The sequence below is a fragment of the Clupea harengus genome, chromosome 18 (genome assembly GCF_900700415.2).
Source record: "Clupea harengus chromosome 18, Ch_v2.0.2, whole genome shotgun sequence".
Lineage (NCBI taxonomy): Eukaryota > Metazoa > Chordata > Actinopteri > Clupeiformes > Clupeidae > Clupea > Clupea harengus.
In genome coordinates, this window is record NC_045169.1 from 13,747,778 (window position 1) to 13,764,259 (window position 16,482).

The 16,482-nt window shown below is 44.2% G+C and overlaps 3 protein-coding genes across 4 annotated transcripts in view; 2 read left to right on the plus strand and 1 right to left on the minus strand.

Annotated features, from left to right (window-relative positions):
* Positions 1–995: 995 nt before the first annotated feature.
* mad2l1 (MAD2 mitotic arrest deficient-like 1 (yeast)) lies at positions 996–4,461 on the minus strand. The gene is made up of 5 exons (XM_012837402.3): positions 4,298–4,461; positions 3,276–3,422; positions 2,705–2,825; positions 2,112–2,215; positions 996–1,782 (listed from the first exon to the last, which is right to left on the minus strand). Exons 1-5 carry the CDS (start codon positions 4,359–4,361, stop codon positions 1,610–1,612), a joined length of 609 nt encoding a protein of 202 aa, XP_012692856.1. The 5' UTR covers positions 4,362–4,461; the 3' UTR covers positions 996–1,609.
* Positions 4,462–6,342: 1,881 nt separating this feature from the next.
* Positions 6,343–13,655, plus strand: LOC105908822 (U2 small nuclear ribonucleoprotein A'). Of its 2 annotated transcripts, none has more exons than XM_012837385.3 (5): positions 6,343–6,424; positions 7,771–8,048; positions 8,676–8,855; positions 11,010–11,087; positions 12,531–13,655. In XM_012837385.3, the coding sequence occupies exons 2-5, from the start codon at positions 7,888–7,890 to the stop codon at positions 12,673–12,675; spliced, it is 564 nt and encodes a 187-aa protein (XP_012692839.1). In that variant the 5' UTR covers positions 6,343–6,424; positions 7,771–7,887; the 3' UTR covers positions 12,676–13,655. The 2 variants fall into 2 exon arrangements, with proteins under 2 accessions (XP_012692839.1, XP_031440815.1); XM_031584955.2 differs by having other exon boundaries at positions 8,739–8,855.
* Positions 13,656–14,921: 1,266 nt separating this feature from the next.
* aco1 (aconitase 1, soluble) overlaps positions 14,922–16,482 on the plus strand; it is a 28,895-nt gene continuing 27,334 nt past the window's right edge. Inside the window, exons 1-2 of the mRNA XM_012837398.3 lie at positions 14,922–15,057; positions 15,369–15,443. The gene's annotated coding sequence lies outside the window, so the exon portion shown is untranslated. The remainder of the gene's footprint in view (positions 15,058–15,368; positions 15,444–16,482) is intronic.

Genomic DNA, 16,482 nt, shown 5'->3' on the forward strand with positions numbered 1-16,482 from the left:
TCATTGTGTTGTGGCCTGAGTACACCACATTTTAGATGGATTAAAGGGGTGGTCTCCCCAAACACTATGCCAAACATTTTAGATGGATTAAAAGGATGGTCTCCCCAAACTCTATGCCAAACATTTTAGGTGGATTAAAAGGATGGTCTCCCCAAACTCTATGCCAAACATTTTAGATGGATTAAAAGGATGGTCTCCCCAAACTCTATGCCAAACATTTTAGATGGATTAAAAGGATGGTCTCCCCAAACTCTATGCCAAACATTTTAGATGGATTAAAAGGATGGTCTCCCCAAACTCTATGCCAAACAGCCTGGGCCACTGAATCAGAAATAGGATGGCAGCCTGGTGACCCGGATCAAAGACAGACTGTATACATTACAATATAAAGCCAACACTCTCTCTGCTAGACTGGCTGGTCAATCAATAGGTTTCATCCACTCTTCTACCACCGTATGGCAGTTTAGACAGAATGGGATTCATACCTCACACCAAGTGGTCACCTCCATGCTCCCGGGCCCCCACCTGTACGTACACACACACACACACACACACACTCTCTCTCTCTCTCTCTCTCTCTCCCCATCCTGCCACACACACACTCTCTCTCCCTCCATCCTGCCACACACACACACTCTCTCCCTCCATCCTGCCACACACACACACTCTCCCTCCATCCTGCCACACACACACACTCTCCCTCCATCCTGCCACACACACTCTCTCCCTCCATCCTGCCACACACACTCTCTCCCTCCATCCTGCCACACACACACACACACACACACACACACACACACACACACACACACACACACACACACACACACACACACACACACACACACACACACACACACACACACACACACGACTGAAATCAGTGTAATTAAAAGTGCTGCTGAGGAGCCTAATAATGAGATGCAGAGCAGGGAACTGAAGACACCTTACTCCACCTGCTGGCCACAAGGGGAATAACAGCCACAGAGACCAGATACAGAGGAACATTTATTGCAGGAAACATTTCTTTACATTTTCATAAAAGACCTCTAAAACTGATCGCTTGAGTATGACTGACAGAAAAGACATTAGAGAAGACCTGAGATCAACGGACACTATTTACATCAGGACAGAAAAAGAGATAGAAAAAACGAGAGAGTTGGTTAGACTCTCTGGACAGAACAACAGAAACAGAGAGCTGGAGGACAGTCCAGGACAACAAGAGAGACAGCGAGAGCTGAACAGTCAGGCTGCACGAAGACGGATGTTTTCTTGAACACTTGTGGAGGGGCTAACTGGGGGAACGCTTCCTGAAAGCATACCTGTGCAGCAGTCATGATAATAACAATTATGATAATACCGTGTTCAGAGCGATCTAAAGTCTTTCTAGTGAGGACTCATTTTGAACAGCTCCCCCTCACTCAACACAGTTGCTGCACAAGCACAAGATAGGAGGGATGGGGGGGGGGGGCTAAAAGGAGTCTGTTCTCTTGTAGGCCACCATGCTGCCGACTATGTGTGTCCGTCTGTGTGTGTGCGTGTGTACATGGAGTCTGTTCTCTTGTAGGCCACCATGCTGCCGACTGTGTGTGTGTGTGTGTGTCTGTATCTACATGGAGTCTGTTCTCTTGTAGGTCACCGTGCTGTTGACTTTGTGGATGGACGTTGTGAAGGAACGCAGACGCACTTCCTCCGATTGGTTGATGGTCTGAGGGCCAGACTCCTCCCACTTCTCTGGTACCTCAAGGTCCTTGTCCGTGTAGACCAGCAAATCAAACGCACCTAGTCCACGTCACACACAACAGTCAGGACGTCTCATAACTCACCCAGAACATAACACACAAACCTTATTAACACACCGGTCAACACGAGACAATGCACTCAGGGAGAACCTTCACCTTCAGCACCTTCACACAACCAGCCCTTTTCGACTCACACACCTGTCTACTCCTATGTGTGTTTGTGCCTTAAGTCCTCTTACACAAACTCTCAGCTCACACACAGACATACATACACAGACACACACACACACACACACACACACACACACACACACACACACACACACACACACACAGACACACACACACACACACACACACAGTACTTACAGGCAGTCTCTAGCAGAGGCAGGAAGGTGACTGTTGCTGTGATCTGTCTGATGACATTGCGGATCTCCACCTGGATTGCTTTGATGGACTTCTCCCTAGGAGCACTGACACACACACATACACACACACACACACACACACTTTAGATGATGAACACTTATACATACAGATTTGTGAACTGACCCAAATGCAGAAAGCAGAGCGCCTACATGGAACAACTCGTTATTGTAGAACAGCATTAGACAAACTCACAGTGCAGAGATTCAAATCTCAACACAAGGCATAGTGATGGTGTCTGATGGGTGTTGGATTTTGTGATGTTTAAAGGGACTGAACTCTGTGTGTGTTTGTTTGTGTATATCTAGTATAGGAGTGTTCATATTGCGTGTGCGCGTATCTAGTATAGGAGTGCCGATATTTGTGTGTGTGTGTGTGTGTATCTAGTATAGGAGTTCGTATTGTGTGTGTGTCTAGTATAGGAGTGCTCATATTGTGTGTGTGACATGCACTGTTTGTAAATGTGTGGGAGTGGCAGATGTCGGGTCATGTGTGGTAGTGTTGTCTAGATGTGGTGTGTGTGTGAGTGTATGTACCTGCTTTCTTTGGCAGTTTTGTCACACTCGATGTCAAACTGCCAGCGTTCCAGAACCTCATTCGTTTCCAAGCAGGTGATTACCAACACCAGCTTCTGAACCGAACACTCAAAGAGCCACTCTGAAACACACACACAGAGATGATGACCAACACCCATTTATGCAAAGCATTCTACAAAGGCCACTTTGTAACTCACACACAATGTATGCACACACGATGACCACACATGGAACACACACACAGGTGAAGACCATCACTAGCCTCTGCAGAACATACAACATATTTCCTACCACATGAACACACAAAAGTACACACGCACACACACAAACACAAACACACAACTCTCGCTAATGAAGACCATCTCCCAATGTCCCCTCGGCAGAACCCCATCCTTAAAAAATCTTTACGTTTTTGTAAGAGTCTTTGGATAAATACCTCAACCTTACACTTACTACCGAACAGTAGAGTTTTATCTGACAGAATTGTTCGGCACAGCTTAATAAAGGTTACACTGGACATCGCCATGGATCCTCCTCAGGAGCACGGACATCTTGCCTTCAGAGCGCTCACCTTTCAGCTGCGTCACCACGTTGGCCAGGTAGGTCTTCAGCTTTGTGTCGGTGGTCATCATCAGGCTGAGGTCGTACTGGGTGACCCTGGTGAACGTCTCCGGCGGGTAGATGCCGCGCTGGTACAGAATGCTGTTGATGCCGAACGCTGAGAGAATATAGGAAACATTTATTTACTGTTTCATCTAATGTATTATGTTGGATTGGTAGGTTCAACAGATTAACTGTGTTCGACCTTGTAGCGAGACATTGGTTTACGTGTAATCAACGAACACACGCCTACTGGCCTGCTGACCTACATTGGGGCAGTTCGAAAAAATACAGGTATGGTGGCCAAAAAAAGAAAGAAAAAACCCTCACCCTGTCTGGAGTGGTGGAATAAATGGTAACCCACCGATGTGTTTTACAAATAGACAAAGCCTTGCAGACATATCCGGTGGATAACCACTTGGGGAGGGTCAAATGCCAAATATTTCAATTGTCAACAGATGTCTGAATAATATTTTCATGCGCCTGCGCTATGATGCTGAAGTTAAAATGTCGCCAGCTAACTTTCCGAATTTAGTTGTGTCAGTGCTGTGTAAAAACCAACGACAGCAATATCGATCAACCATAACTTTACATATGGCAAGAACGAAGACTGAATGAACGCACGGATGACTTCAGAGAAATAACTTGGCTATTTAGTTAGCAATGAGGTGGCTAGCAACATTAGCTAACGTTAGATGACTTTGTTGGAAGCAGTTTGCGTCCTCACCCTCAGATCGTGCATTCACGTGGATTGTAGTGGCAGGAATAAGTAAGTTAAGCAAGTGAGAAGACTCGTAAATAAACATGCAGAAAGAATCTGTCATAGCTGTAATCGTATCTGAAAATCATACTTTCGTTACTGTTCTACTAATGTTACTTCAACACCATGCCATCCGGTAATGCAAGCAGTTCAAATCCCAATGCTAGTTTGAAGGTGACTGTCTTCGTGTTAATTGTGCAGAGCTGACGTACGCAACATTATCACAAACTTACAGAAAAATTCAGCAACGACTTCTGCACTCCCCTTCAAAGTGATTCCTTGTAATGTGCTAGACATATTTGATTTGTTGTCTGTCTGAAGCTAGCGAAGTCTTCTTGTTCGCTTATGTGTTTTCTCCAACCGCCACACTTTCAAATATTTTTGCGTCACTTAATCTCACGCAGGCGCGCTATCATAGCTTCCTTATCGTTGGGTCTCGAAAGCCAGTGTGTACTGCCATCAACTGGACTGGCGTATAAAGGCAAGAATGAGGAGTCTAAATCTGTGATTAAGGGTTTCTGTTTTGAAATAATAATCATTATGAAACATAATTTCTTACATTTGTATCTGTAATATCCGTCGTCACATGGAATAAATAAGTAGATGCATACATGGATTAATAGAAAATTACGATTGGCTGCAGAAATAAGGGGTTTAAGGAGAAAGTAAATGATTAATGCCCAAGGGGTATGGTATGGAAAAAAACAACATAAAAAATAATATCTGTTTAAGGATTTTCTTGGGGTTGGTATCTCACTCCAATAGTGTATACTTAAAATACCGTATATTATGAGGTTCACCTTGCACATAGCTCGCCTATTCCACTACAGTATTATAGTTTTAATGAGGGTCAGAGGACGTCTTTGTCCACAGCCAACTCCACAGCGCCCCACAATTTCCCCATGTAAATGGTTCCCATGTAAATCTGTGGTCCGATATGGAACTGCAGCAAGCCCTAACAGACAACCGTTGGGAAGAAATTGATCTGCCCCCGCTGCTGTTAAAATCATTCTGGGCCCTAGGCACGTGCATATAAAGGTGTATATGTCTATGGGCCCAAGGCAACACAATAGTACAACTACAGTATTAATATTAGTCTGCACTAGGCCCATCGCCATGGCAGTCATGATGACGTGTGCCATCCAACAACATAGAGTTTCTTAACTCAGTCGAACGACTGTAATTTCAAGAAAGAAGCCAGAGTGATGTTAAATGAGTTTACATTATATTGTAGTTTTCCAGAAAGCACTACATGGGAGAGAAGCCCTCTGCCTGATGCAGGCAACTGTACACAGATAAAGTTTATAAGCCGTCGGCCACAGGCACTGTTAGCTAGCTCTATGGTTCTGGCACACCAGTCACCTCGGACCTGGACTGTAAGCCCCTCGCCAGCTGCTAGAACACCACAGAAAACCAGCTGCTGGCCCAGAACCTACCGGGACAGGGTGCCGTTTGGATCGGCCTGTTAAGAAACAAGCTGGAAGGCTTGAAGTGTTTGGAATAAGGATTTATTTGGACAACAACAAAAGGTCACCGGGCTCTGTCTAAGGTGGGTGTGGCTCTGTATAAGAGGGTGGGGCTCTGTCTAATTTGGGCGTGGCTCTGTCTAAGGTGGGTGTGGCTCTGTATAAGGTGGGTGGGGGCTCTGTCTAAGGTGGGTGGGGCTCTGTTTAAGGTGGGTGGGGGCTCTGTCTAAGGTGGACGGGGGCTCTGTCTAGGGTGGGTGGGGCTCTGTCTAGGGTGAGTGGGGCTCTGTCTAAGGTGGGCGGGGCTGTGTAGTAATAAAAACACACACTCACACACAACCAGAGAAACATGAAAGGGTACTGGCATCTTAACTGATCTGAGAGCCAGAGTACTGGCATCTTGTTTCCTTTCATTGTACATCCTGTATTAGAATGCATATGACAAATGAACATCTAACTATAGATGTACTCATAGAAAGGAAAACACACACACACGCGAGTTCTGCACACACAAGTTCTACACACACACACACACACACACACACACGCGCGAGTTCTGCACACACAAGTTCTACACACACAAGTTCTACACACACACGCACACACAGACACACGCGAGTTCTGCACACATGAGTTCTACACACACACACACTCTTCCCTGTGTTTAGGCTGGGGCTGGTCAGGCCTGTGGATGCACACGGGACCGGAAGGGGTTAACAGCCAATGTGATTATCCAAATCTTGTGATCAAGAGCACGGCCTTGAAAGAGGCCCTTTTATGTGAGCTGAGCTGAGCAGAGCAGGCCAGCCCTCTCTTCCGCAGTCCCTACAGGACACACACACACACACTCACACACTCTTCCACACCCTGCCGAGGAACCCTAGCTCCAGAACGGTGAGTTTGAGATGTTCTGCATTGTCTGTTTCTCGAGCTTGTATGAGAAGATGTGTGTGTGAGTGTGTTTATTTCACCATGTTGATTCTAGCATTTAATGTGGTGGGGTGTGTGTGTGTGTGTGTGTGAGCGAGTGTGTGTGTATGTATGTGTGTGTATGTGAGGATGGCAGGGGTGTTGGGACTGTGGTTTGAATGGAAGTGCCCTTAGAGCGACCTGCTTTAAACCGGTTTGCTTGTCTGTGTCAAACCAACTAATTCATAGATTCACAGGTTAGCAGTGATGTTTAAGTCGATAGCTACTCTGTGTGTGAGGCTGGGTGTAAAGGAGTAGGCTCCCTCTGAAAGGGCTATTACATCTAGAATGTCTTCTCTTTCTAAAGAATTCCCAATACTTTTCCAAGACAAAAAACATATAATAGGCAGCCAATTGTAAACTGACCTAGATTTCAATGTGTGGGCAGTGTGACAATCAGAACTTTTGATGGTCATGTTGTCTTAAGGAGAGAGAGAGAGAGAGACATAATATCGTACTCTCAGACAGATAGAGAGAGATAGAGTGAGATAGTGTTGAGGCAATGGGGCATTCAATATATATGCATATACAGAGAGTGAGAGAGAGAGAGAGAGAGAAAGAGAGGTGAGAGATAGATAATATGGTACCCTAAGACAGAGAGAGAGAGGTTATAGAGTGATAGATAGATAATATGATACTCTGAGACAGAGGGAGAGAGAGAGAGCGAGAGGGGTCATAGAGTGAGAGATAGATACTATGGTACTCTGAGACAGAGAGAGAGAGGTTATAGAGTGAGAGATAGATACTATGGTACTCTGAGACAGAGAGAGAGAGGTTATAGAGTGCGAGATAGATACTATGGTACTCTGAGACAGAGAGAGAGAGGTGATAGAGTGAGAGATATATAATATGGTACTCTGAGACAGAGAGAGAGAGGCGATAGAGTGAGAGAGAGTGAAACAGAGTGTTGTCTCTTTATTGGGATTCACAGTAAAAACAGATGTCTCAGATGCTGTGATAAGACCTTTCATGAGTAATGATGCTTCTCTGGATGCAGAACTGACCTCTCTCCCCAAGCTCCTAGGGTTAGGGTTAGGTTAGGTGGCCTCTCTACCCCAGTTCAGCTCGGCCCTCCCTTTCCTCTGTTTGAAATCACACTGCTTCCCTTCTGCAGCCACTCATAGGTCTGCAAAGCGCAAATGTTCCACAAATGTAATTTCAGCCTTAACCACGTTACGCAATTTTTGGTGAATTCCTTAACACCTGGAGTTCTTATTTGATTTTGACTTTAATTTGACCATGCAGAGCCTTAACAGCACCCTGTCCCTCAGGACCCCCTTTCCCCCCCTCGACCTTTGACCCTTACAGCAGGAGCATGTTGCCAGACGACCCGTCTCTGGGTGGCCACCCTCTCTGAGGGTCTGTGGAGGAGGACCCAGAGCCGTGAGATGGAGGTTGGGTCCCCGGCCGCGGGCAGCCCAGCGCCAGTCCTCGGCCTGCGGAGGCTCTCCTTCGCCTACCAGGGCCTCCTGGAGATCCCCTACGAGGGCATCCTGGAGCAGAGGGACACGCTGGAGGTGCTGGACCTCAGCTACAACCTCCTGGAGGAGTATCCTTTACTCTGTCTCTTTCCTCGCTCTTTTTCCTGCAGGAACACACAGGTGTTGTGTTGTTGCGTTGTGTTATCTGAACTGATAGATGTTGCGTTGTGTTACCTGAACTGATAGATGTTGTGTTATATGAACTGATAGGTGTGGCTTTGTGTTATCTGAACTGATAGATGTTGTGTTACCTGAGGTGATAGGTGTTGTTTTGTGTTATCTGAGCTGATAGATGTTGTCTTCTGTTGAGCTGATAGATGTTGTGTTATCTGAGCTGATAGGTGTTGTGTTGTGTTACCTGAGCTGATAGGTGCTGTGTTGTGTTACCTGAGCTGATAAGTGTTGTGTTGTGTTATCTGAGCTGATAGGCGTTGCGTTGTGTGACCTGAACAAATTGGTGTTGTACTACCTGAGCTAAAGGGTGTTACGTTATGTTACCTGATGTGATAGATTTGTGTTCTGTTGTGCTACCTGTGATGGATGATAAACTGTGTTACCTGAGGTGATAGGTGTTGTGTTGTGCTACCTGAGGTGATAGGTGTTGTGTTGTGCTACCTGAGGCGATAGGTGTTGTGCTACGTGATAGATGATGCATTGTGTGTCCTTATGTGTCCTTGACGCTACTTCAAACGGAGCCCGGCTCTGCTGGGGCAGCTGGAGAGGCTGAGCACGCTCATCCTGGACTGCAACAACTACAGCGCCCACATCAAGTTCCCCTACATGCCCAACCTCACCACCCTCTGGATCAACAAGAACAAGATCAGCAACCTGCCCATCATCGTCGAGGAGATACGCTGCAAATTCCCCAACATCAAGTGAGAGAGGCACACTTCTCACTGACAACACGCTCGACATGCACACACTCTCACTGAAACACACTCGACAAGCACACACTCTCACTGAAACACACTCCTCGACATGCACACACTCTCACTGAAACACACTCGACAAGCACACACTCTCACTGAAACACGCTCGACATGCACACACTCTCACTGAAACACACTCGACATGCACACACTCTCACTGAAACACACTCGACATGCACACATTGTCATGGCGACACACAGCAGCTGGCGCTGGCCCTGATGAGGCCCTGATCTGGTGCAGATCCGACGCTTTCTTATAATAATAATAATAATAATAATAATAATAATAATAATAATAAACTTTATTTGTATAGCACCTTTCATACAAAACAATGCAGCTCAAAGTGCTTAACAGCAAAGAAATGACATGCACTAAGACATTACATGCACAGTGAATATGCTAAATGCTAAACACTGCTAAATCCGCATCTTCAAACCCGTGGAGGCATAATCCTCAATAAAAGAACATGCTGTACACTAAACATTCAGCGTAACAACATGTAATGGCTGAAATGTGATTTCCATATCTGATTCATCAGTTTTATATCCTCTGGTGGCTGACAGGAGAATTAGTGTTCTGGTCATCTGATTTAGACACACAGACGCTGATTGTGAGCCCTAAACTGTGTGATGGGTCCATCCTCTGCTTCACCTTTGACCTCTGCAGTCCAAACACACAGTGTGACTGGACAATGACTCTGAACTGTGTTACTGTGTGATTTGAACTGTGTGATGCTCGTTAACATGGGCACAGACTCAAACTATGTGAGTCAGTGACACTGGCTCAGTCATAAGCTGCAGGGACGTGCACAGGAATTTTGAAGGGCCATTGCTCTGACCTGAAAAAAGGGGAGCCCTCCCCGGCAAAACCAAAAATCACACGGACTGTATGGAGAACTGAGAAGAACAGGGTCTACATTAATAGTAATAAATAAAACACTCAAATACAGCAATTCATTTGAGCATGGCATCATTCTGTGGAGAACATTCCAGCCAGGGGTCATCATCATACCAGTGGGCTTGAAAAGAGCGCCCTTCTGCATTTTTTGGGAACTTCACAATAGGACTGAATGTGAAAATTTGATAAAGGCCTGATTGCATTTAAGATTATTGCTCTATACATAAGCTGGATCTGTTGGATTACTCAATCTCAGACAAAAATTGAAATCTGTATTCATGGATTATGCCTCCATCTCCATCTCAATATCCTGCCTTGTTGGCATCCTGTCCTGACTTTCTGTGTCGTATCTCCTTTCCCTGTTTTCCAAGTCTGTTCTGTTCTCATCTGGGTCTGGCTCTGGCTCTTTGTCTTTGTCTGCAGTTGATGTACTAGGCTCATCAACTGACCAATTTTATATTATTGTTATTACTATTATCATTACTATTATACAAACCACTAGAAGCAGTGGTATGTTATTTCTGTTCTGCTCAGGCAAGATCTTTGAAAGGATCTCTAAAATAGCCTATACTTTTTTTTAAGATTTAGCACGTGGCTCTTTATCCCTGTGCTTTCTAGCATTGTCCTTTCATCTCATATTTGGTGATCAGCACTTAGGTCTACCTGTCCTATGTGTCTCCTGGTCCACATTTTTTTCTGTCTGGAGGCTTGTGGTTGCTCCTCATCTTAAATGTAATGTAATTATAATAAATTGCCATTAGTAAGCTTATAATTTAACTCTGAAAATATAAGCCTGTTTCACATTAATTAATTAGCCTACACATTGTCATCTTTATCACAATGCGATGTCTCTGTCTCACCTGCTGGTTTGCTTTTTTGTAACCAACTCTGCAAAGATGTGCTCCCCTTTGCTGCCTACTTTAGCTGCTTCTCTCTCTCCTGAATCCTTCTCTTTTCCGTAGGCATTCTAACTTCTACCGCACTCAACATTTAACAGCACCCAACACAGTGATAGGATTTAGGCATTTAACCATTTTGAATGAAATAATTCATGTGATGCATTACTTCCACCATTTATTCTTCTATAAGTGACTATATAACAGTAACACCTCAGCTATAAGGTGACTGTAGAGTTGTGACTTCAGCTATAACCTGTCGATAACCTGTCTATAACTATGTTGTTTGCCCCTCCGCCCCCCCAGGATCCTCAGCCTGATGAACAATGAGGCGGCCCCCAGCTACTTCAACGGGGGGAGTCTTCCGCAGTACCTGGACTACAGGTGAGACCGGCCGCCTCGCTCACAAGGACTAAACATCCCCCAGTGTCATACCAGCCTGCTGCGGCCGCTCCACATGTTTCCACAGGACTCACTCTGGTGTGAAAACCTTATTATTATAGTGTTATATTATTATTATATTATTAATTATATTAATTACATTATATTTCAGCTGGTTTAGGATCATCACTAATGAGCCTGGTTCTAAACTGCTATTGGATCATCACCTAGCATGACTAGATAGTAGAGCGCTTTTTGATCAGACCAGACAGCTTCTAACCTTTTTGGCAGCAGACATATTGTCTAATCTGGATTTGAAATGAAATGAAGTCATCACCTGAAACACTCTCCATCAATAACTGATTGGCCTGATAGAAAAATCTACCCCTCTTTTCATACCTGATAGTTTCCAGATTATTAGCCCTGGGAAAACCAAAACCCAACAGTTAGAAACTTTAAATTACTTAAAGCAGCAATAAGGAGTTTTGTTCCAAAACTAGCAAGCTAACTACAAAAAAGTTATGCAAAAACTTTGCAAACACCACCAACAGCCCAGTTGACACTGATAGAAGCTTGCCAACACACTAACGGGTGTCTTTTGGCAGTATACTATGCTGTGAAAGCTTTTCTTCCATTTTTGCAGGGTATTCCAGCCCGGTAAACATAACTACATAGGGCATTTCCTGGATGGCTAGTGGGAAAGACACAGGTGTTTATCTGTCCTTCACATGACCATATGCTATCAAAATGAATTTGAGGATGGTACCAAAAGTAGTTGCCTATAAAAACATACCTCAAAAAGTGTAAAATTGTTGCATAGTGTTACTTTAAATAACTTTTAAATAATCTCTTATCTTATTTCACATCTTTCACACTGTCATGCAGAACCACATGTGATCTGTGAAGTGGGGAAATGCGCAACAATCATTTACGCTGTGAGCAGCCGCTATGCCTCTCACTCACACACTCCGTCTCTTAGAGGAGAGACGCTTTCTGTGGGACTCAGACACATCTCACATGACTACCACTTAATTTCCTTAATTTAATTTACACGGCGAGGTCAAAGGTGTCTTTACAGACATGAGTTCTTCTTAAAAATATAATCGATCAATGCTGTTTCTGAACCATCTCAAACATGAAACACAGAAAGCTTCTTCATAAAGACATAATCAATCAATTCTGTTTCTGAACCATCTCAAACATGAAACCCAGAACGCTTCTTAATAAAGACATAATCAATCAATTCTGTTTCTGAACCATCTCTGACTGAGTCATCCAGTGCCGCATAAGGGACACATGAGGGACGGATGAGAGACAGATGAGGGACGGATGAGAGACAGATGAGAGACACATGAGGGACAGATGAGAGACAGATGAGAGACAGATCTGCAAGCAGTCAGCTGCTATCAGAGTATGTATATTCCTTGTCTTTCTTGTCCCCCTCAGGCACTATGTGATCAGCCAGCTGTCCAGTCTGGAGGTGCTTGATGACACTGAGGTGCAGGAGGAGGAGCGCACGCTGGCCAGGAAGACGTACCGCATGCAGCGCCTACGCGAGGGTAACAAGAGAAAGAAAGAACTGCTCCACTGACCCCACCAGGGCAACAAGAGGAAGAAAGAACTGCCCCACTGACCCCACCAGGGCAATCAGAGGAAGAAAGTACTGCCCCACTAATCACACAAGGGCAACAACAGTAATACAAAGTTGCCCTACTGCCTCCCCGTCATTCAGGATATATGTGCTGCTGCTGTCCTCCGGTTAGCGCTAAGCATACTTACTCCCTCAGTGCGCTTCAGCCAATGGGTGTGTCCCTCAGGGGCGGAGATTCCATTTTGTTGTAGGGGGGGACAATACACGGTAACATTTCAGAGAGTAATTCCTGGGTGGGGACACAGGAAAATTGCAGATGACCCTGCCTCCTCCCCCCAAGACGGAGTTTGGCCATCTTTTTCACATGCGGATGACCCCGCCCCCTCCCCCCGCGACGGAGTTTGGCCATCTTTTTCACATGCGGAGGACCACGCCCCCTCCTCGCTACCAAGTTTTGCCATCTTTTTCACATGCAGATGACCCCGCCCCTGCCCCCTCCCCCCGCAAAAAAGTTTTGCCATCTTTTTCACATGCAGGGACGTAATAACTCGTTTTTAAAATACACAGAGGAACACAAATGTCCGGCAAGGCAAAATGCCCGGCCGATTTTGGAATCCCTGCCGGACGCATTTTTTAAGGTCTCGAAAAGAGGACATGTCCGGGTAGAATTGTATTTACAATGACTGTTGGCAATGACAATGACACGTCCCCCCACGTCCCCCCTGGGATCTCCGCCTATGGTGTTAAACCACTCAGCCCTTCTACACATATGCTTCTACAGCCCTCTCCCACAGCACTAGCTGAAAGGACAGTGGACTTGGACTGCTTCATGGGGATGATGAAAGCTTCACAGCTGTTTTAGCCTGATTGGACTGCTCCCAGGCTCTGAAACACCAGAAACACCATTAAACATTTACATTTACATTTAGTCATTTGGCAGACGCTTTTGTCCAAAGCGACGTACAAGGGAGAGAACAGTCAAGCTAAGAGCAATAAAAAACATGGTGTAACAATAAATACTACTTTACATAAGAATTAGAAAAACGACCTAGAAAGGAAAAGGAAGTGCAGGAATGTAACTGCTGAAGTGCAAGTTAAGCGCTAGTCAAGGTGCCAGTTAGGAAGGGAGGTGCTCTCTGAAGAGTTGGGTCTTCAAAAGCTTCTTGAACGTTTGTACGTTTGCACGCTGAGACAGTTATGCATATTATTGTCATACCTTATGCCCTGTGTGGTTTGATGTCCAGGTTTGCATTGATGATAGTGTGACGCTATTAGCTTGCATGGTGTTTTATGTTCACCTGTGATGTTGGACCTCTCTTTTTATTTAAGCCTCGGGAAACACATTGGTGGGGGGGACCCTAATTTGGGGTTGTGCTGAGGCAACAGGGAAAGGGTGCACCATTGTTGGGCAAAAGTTTAGCTACATGAAACAGAGGTGTTAAAAAATAAAGATTAGAACTAAATTATAATAATAAAAACACTAGCAAAATGAATAATGAAAATAAATAAATAATACTAAAATAAAACATTGATAAAGGAATGGTGATACATAAATAAAATAATAATAACAAGAGTAAAAAGTGAGATGTAAGTAAAAGAATAAAAGAAAGTTAAAATTAGTAAAATTAGTTAAAATTTTGAGTCGAGTTATAGGATTAGATATTTATAATTTCCCTTTGTTTTCTCCATCTGAAAGTTTTGTCTTAGATATGTTTAACTATTGAGAACATGAAGAGAATCCAAACAATTCAGTGGAAAGCATTACTGAAAAACTGAGTGTTTGGTTGGTTACAGTATGGCACAGTGTGATTGTTTATTTTCGTAAGACATTAATAGCTTTTTAACAAAGATTTTATCACAAACTTTAACAGAATGTGTCTTCAATGAGGGTGTGGAGATTGTGGTCACTTCATCAGGTCCACCACCTACCACTACCCTGCACTGCCACCTCCTGTGAGGGAAACCTCAGCATGTCTTCAGCATCTGATTGTGCAACTTTGTCACTATTTATCAGAAATAAAACCTGCCTGCCTATTAGGCAACAACAGCTAAAAAGCCTATCCTGTGTTTCTGTGTCTGTGTGTAGAGCAGTGGTTCTCAAAGTGTGGGGCCGGGCACATTTTTTTTTTTATAGTCATGCTGCTATGAAAGGTTTAAGAGCCACCGGTGTAAAGAGTTACGTCTGGTGCTTCAGGCTCTCCCGAATTGCAACACTTGATGGCTGTTGAGCAATATCTTATTCCATTGGAGGACAGACACAACACCCCCTGCACCACCAAAGAAATAAGGCTTCGGTCAGTTACATAGTTTTTCATAATTGGATAGTCCGGGTTTTACTGTAGCTAAATTTAAAAACTGGTGTACGACCACTTATTTGCTAAGGTTAGTAACCACTTTCAATGCCGCAAAACCCTTTAAAATAATGAACCTGTCACGACTTCCATCGTGACCAGCTGAATAGTTAAACAGCTGAATCATTACCGTAATGACTGAAATATAGGGAAAACTCACCTACAAGGGGGTTGACACATTCTATTCGGATTTTCTATATTGACTTGGGGTTTCTGTCATTATTAATTCTGGGTTTTGTAAATTGCTGTCCTCAGAATGCGCTAAAATAAGTTAGTTTCACGTCACCTTAAACGCCTTCAGTTTGCAGTCTGTTTTAAATGTTACTGCCGTAATCTCTCTAGGATAGGTGCACTTGACAACGTACTTCACCTCCTCAGCTACTGTCACGGATTCTAACCAGGCAACAGCTGCGCTCGGTAAGTCTTATTAAAACATAATTTCGAGTCTTCGTACCTTTTCAGCAATTAGATGATGATGTATTCCATCATGATGTTTGCTGGCTAGTATTTCTGGAATATTCGCTCCAGTAGAGCAAGTAACGATGGCATAGCTACAAAACCTAACGCTTCTAAGTTATGCTACATTTTGACGTTATCGGTAGTTCCTGGTAACAGTCAGGCGGGCATTTGAGAGACGGTCAGCTGGTGAATACTATACCAGGCCGGACTGGGATGTCTGTATTAATGTGGACTTATATGTTCACCTCCACTGGGTGAATGACATGTCTGTAGCATGTCAACATGGAACAAATCTGAGTTAGAAATATCTTGCGAGTTGACTGCTACTATCATAACATTAGATATACTTTTCTTTGTGATGATTTAAGGGTGCTGAACATGGTATCTCTGATTCAAACATTGAACTCAGCATACATTTTGTCTTAGTAAATATAAAGATTCCTGTAATATGTGTTTGAGTAATGTTAGATGTAGCAGCTAGGCCGGCCGCAGCTAAGCTAACGTTCACAGAGCCCTAGTTCTATGACAGAACGTGCTACTCGGAACTGGCTGCTGTTGCAACATGACTTTTACAAGGTGTTCGAGTATCTTGACAGATAAGCCATGTAGCCAAGTCCAATCCGTGTGATATGTAACAACATGACAGTTTATTGTTACCATAGTCTGTAGAGAACATGGAACATAACCAAGAGTGCATTGGCTATGCACTTTTTGAGTTCAATTGAGGTTAGTTAACGTTAAACATCTGTACTAAATTTAGTTCCAGAAGTTCTTCTATACCTCTACCCTGTTTATGAGGGAATGTCAGTGTCTGCAGAGTAACCCTTTAGCTCAGATGTGTGCGGACTTTGGCAGTGATCTGGCCCCTGTCTGTACCTGGTAGGCTATAATGTAAAGCACCTGTCAGATCCACCACAGTGACCCAACTGCCATCCGTGTGTAACAGAGGTAGAGTTTGAATGGAAAGATCTCTGACAGTACTCAGTGGCCAGACTGT

Bases quoted from the DNA above. Each gene is read 5' to 3' on its own strand.
- LOC105908822 (XM_012837385.3), top strand. From the start codon at position 7,888: ATGGAGGTTGGGTCCCCGGCCGCGGGCAGCCCAGCGCCAGTCCTCGGC. The intron at 8,049-8,675 runs GTATCCTTTACT...CTTCAAACGGAG, and splicing joins AGCTACAACCTCCTGGAGGA to CCCGGCTCTGCTGGGGCAGC. The intron at 8,856-11,009 runs GTGAGAGAGGCA...CCGCCCCCCCAG, and splicing joins TGCAAATTCCCCAACATCAA to GATCCTCAGCCTGATGAACA.
- mad2l1 (XM_012837402.3), bottom strand. From the start codon at position 4,361: ATGTCTAGCACATTACAAGGAATCACTTTGAAGGGGAGTGCAGAAGTC. The intron at 2,826-3,275 runs GTGAGCGCTCTG...TGTGTGTTTCAG, and splicing joins CGTGGTGACGCAGCTGAAAG to AGTGGCTCTTTGAGTGTTCG. The intron at 1,783-2,111 runs GTAAGTACTGTG...GACGTGGACTAG, and splicing joins GCCTCTGCTAGAGACTGCCT to GTGCGTTTGATTTGCTGGTC.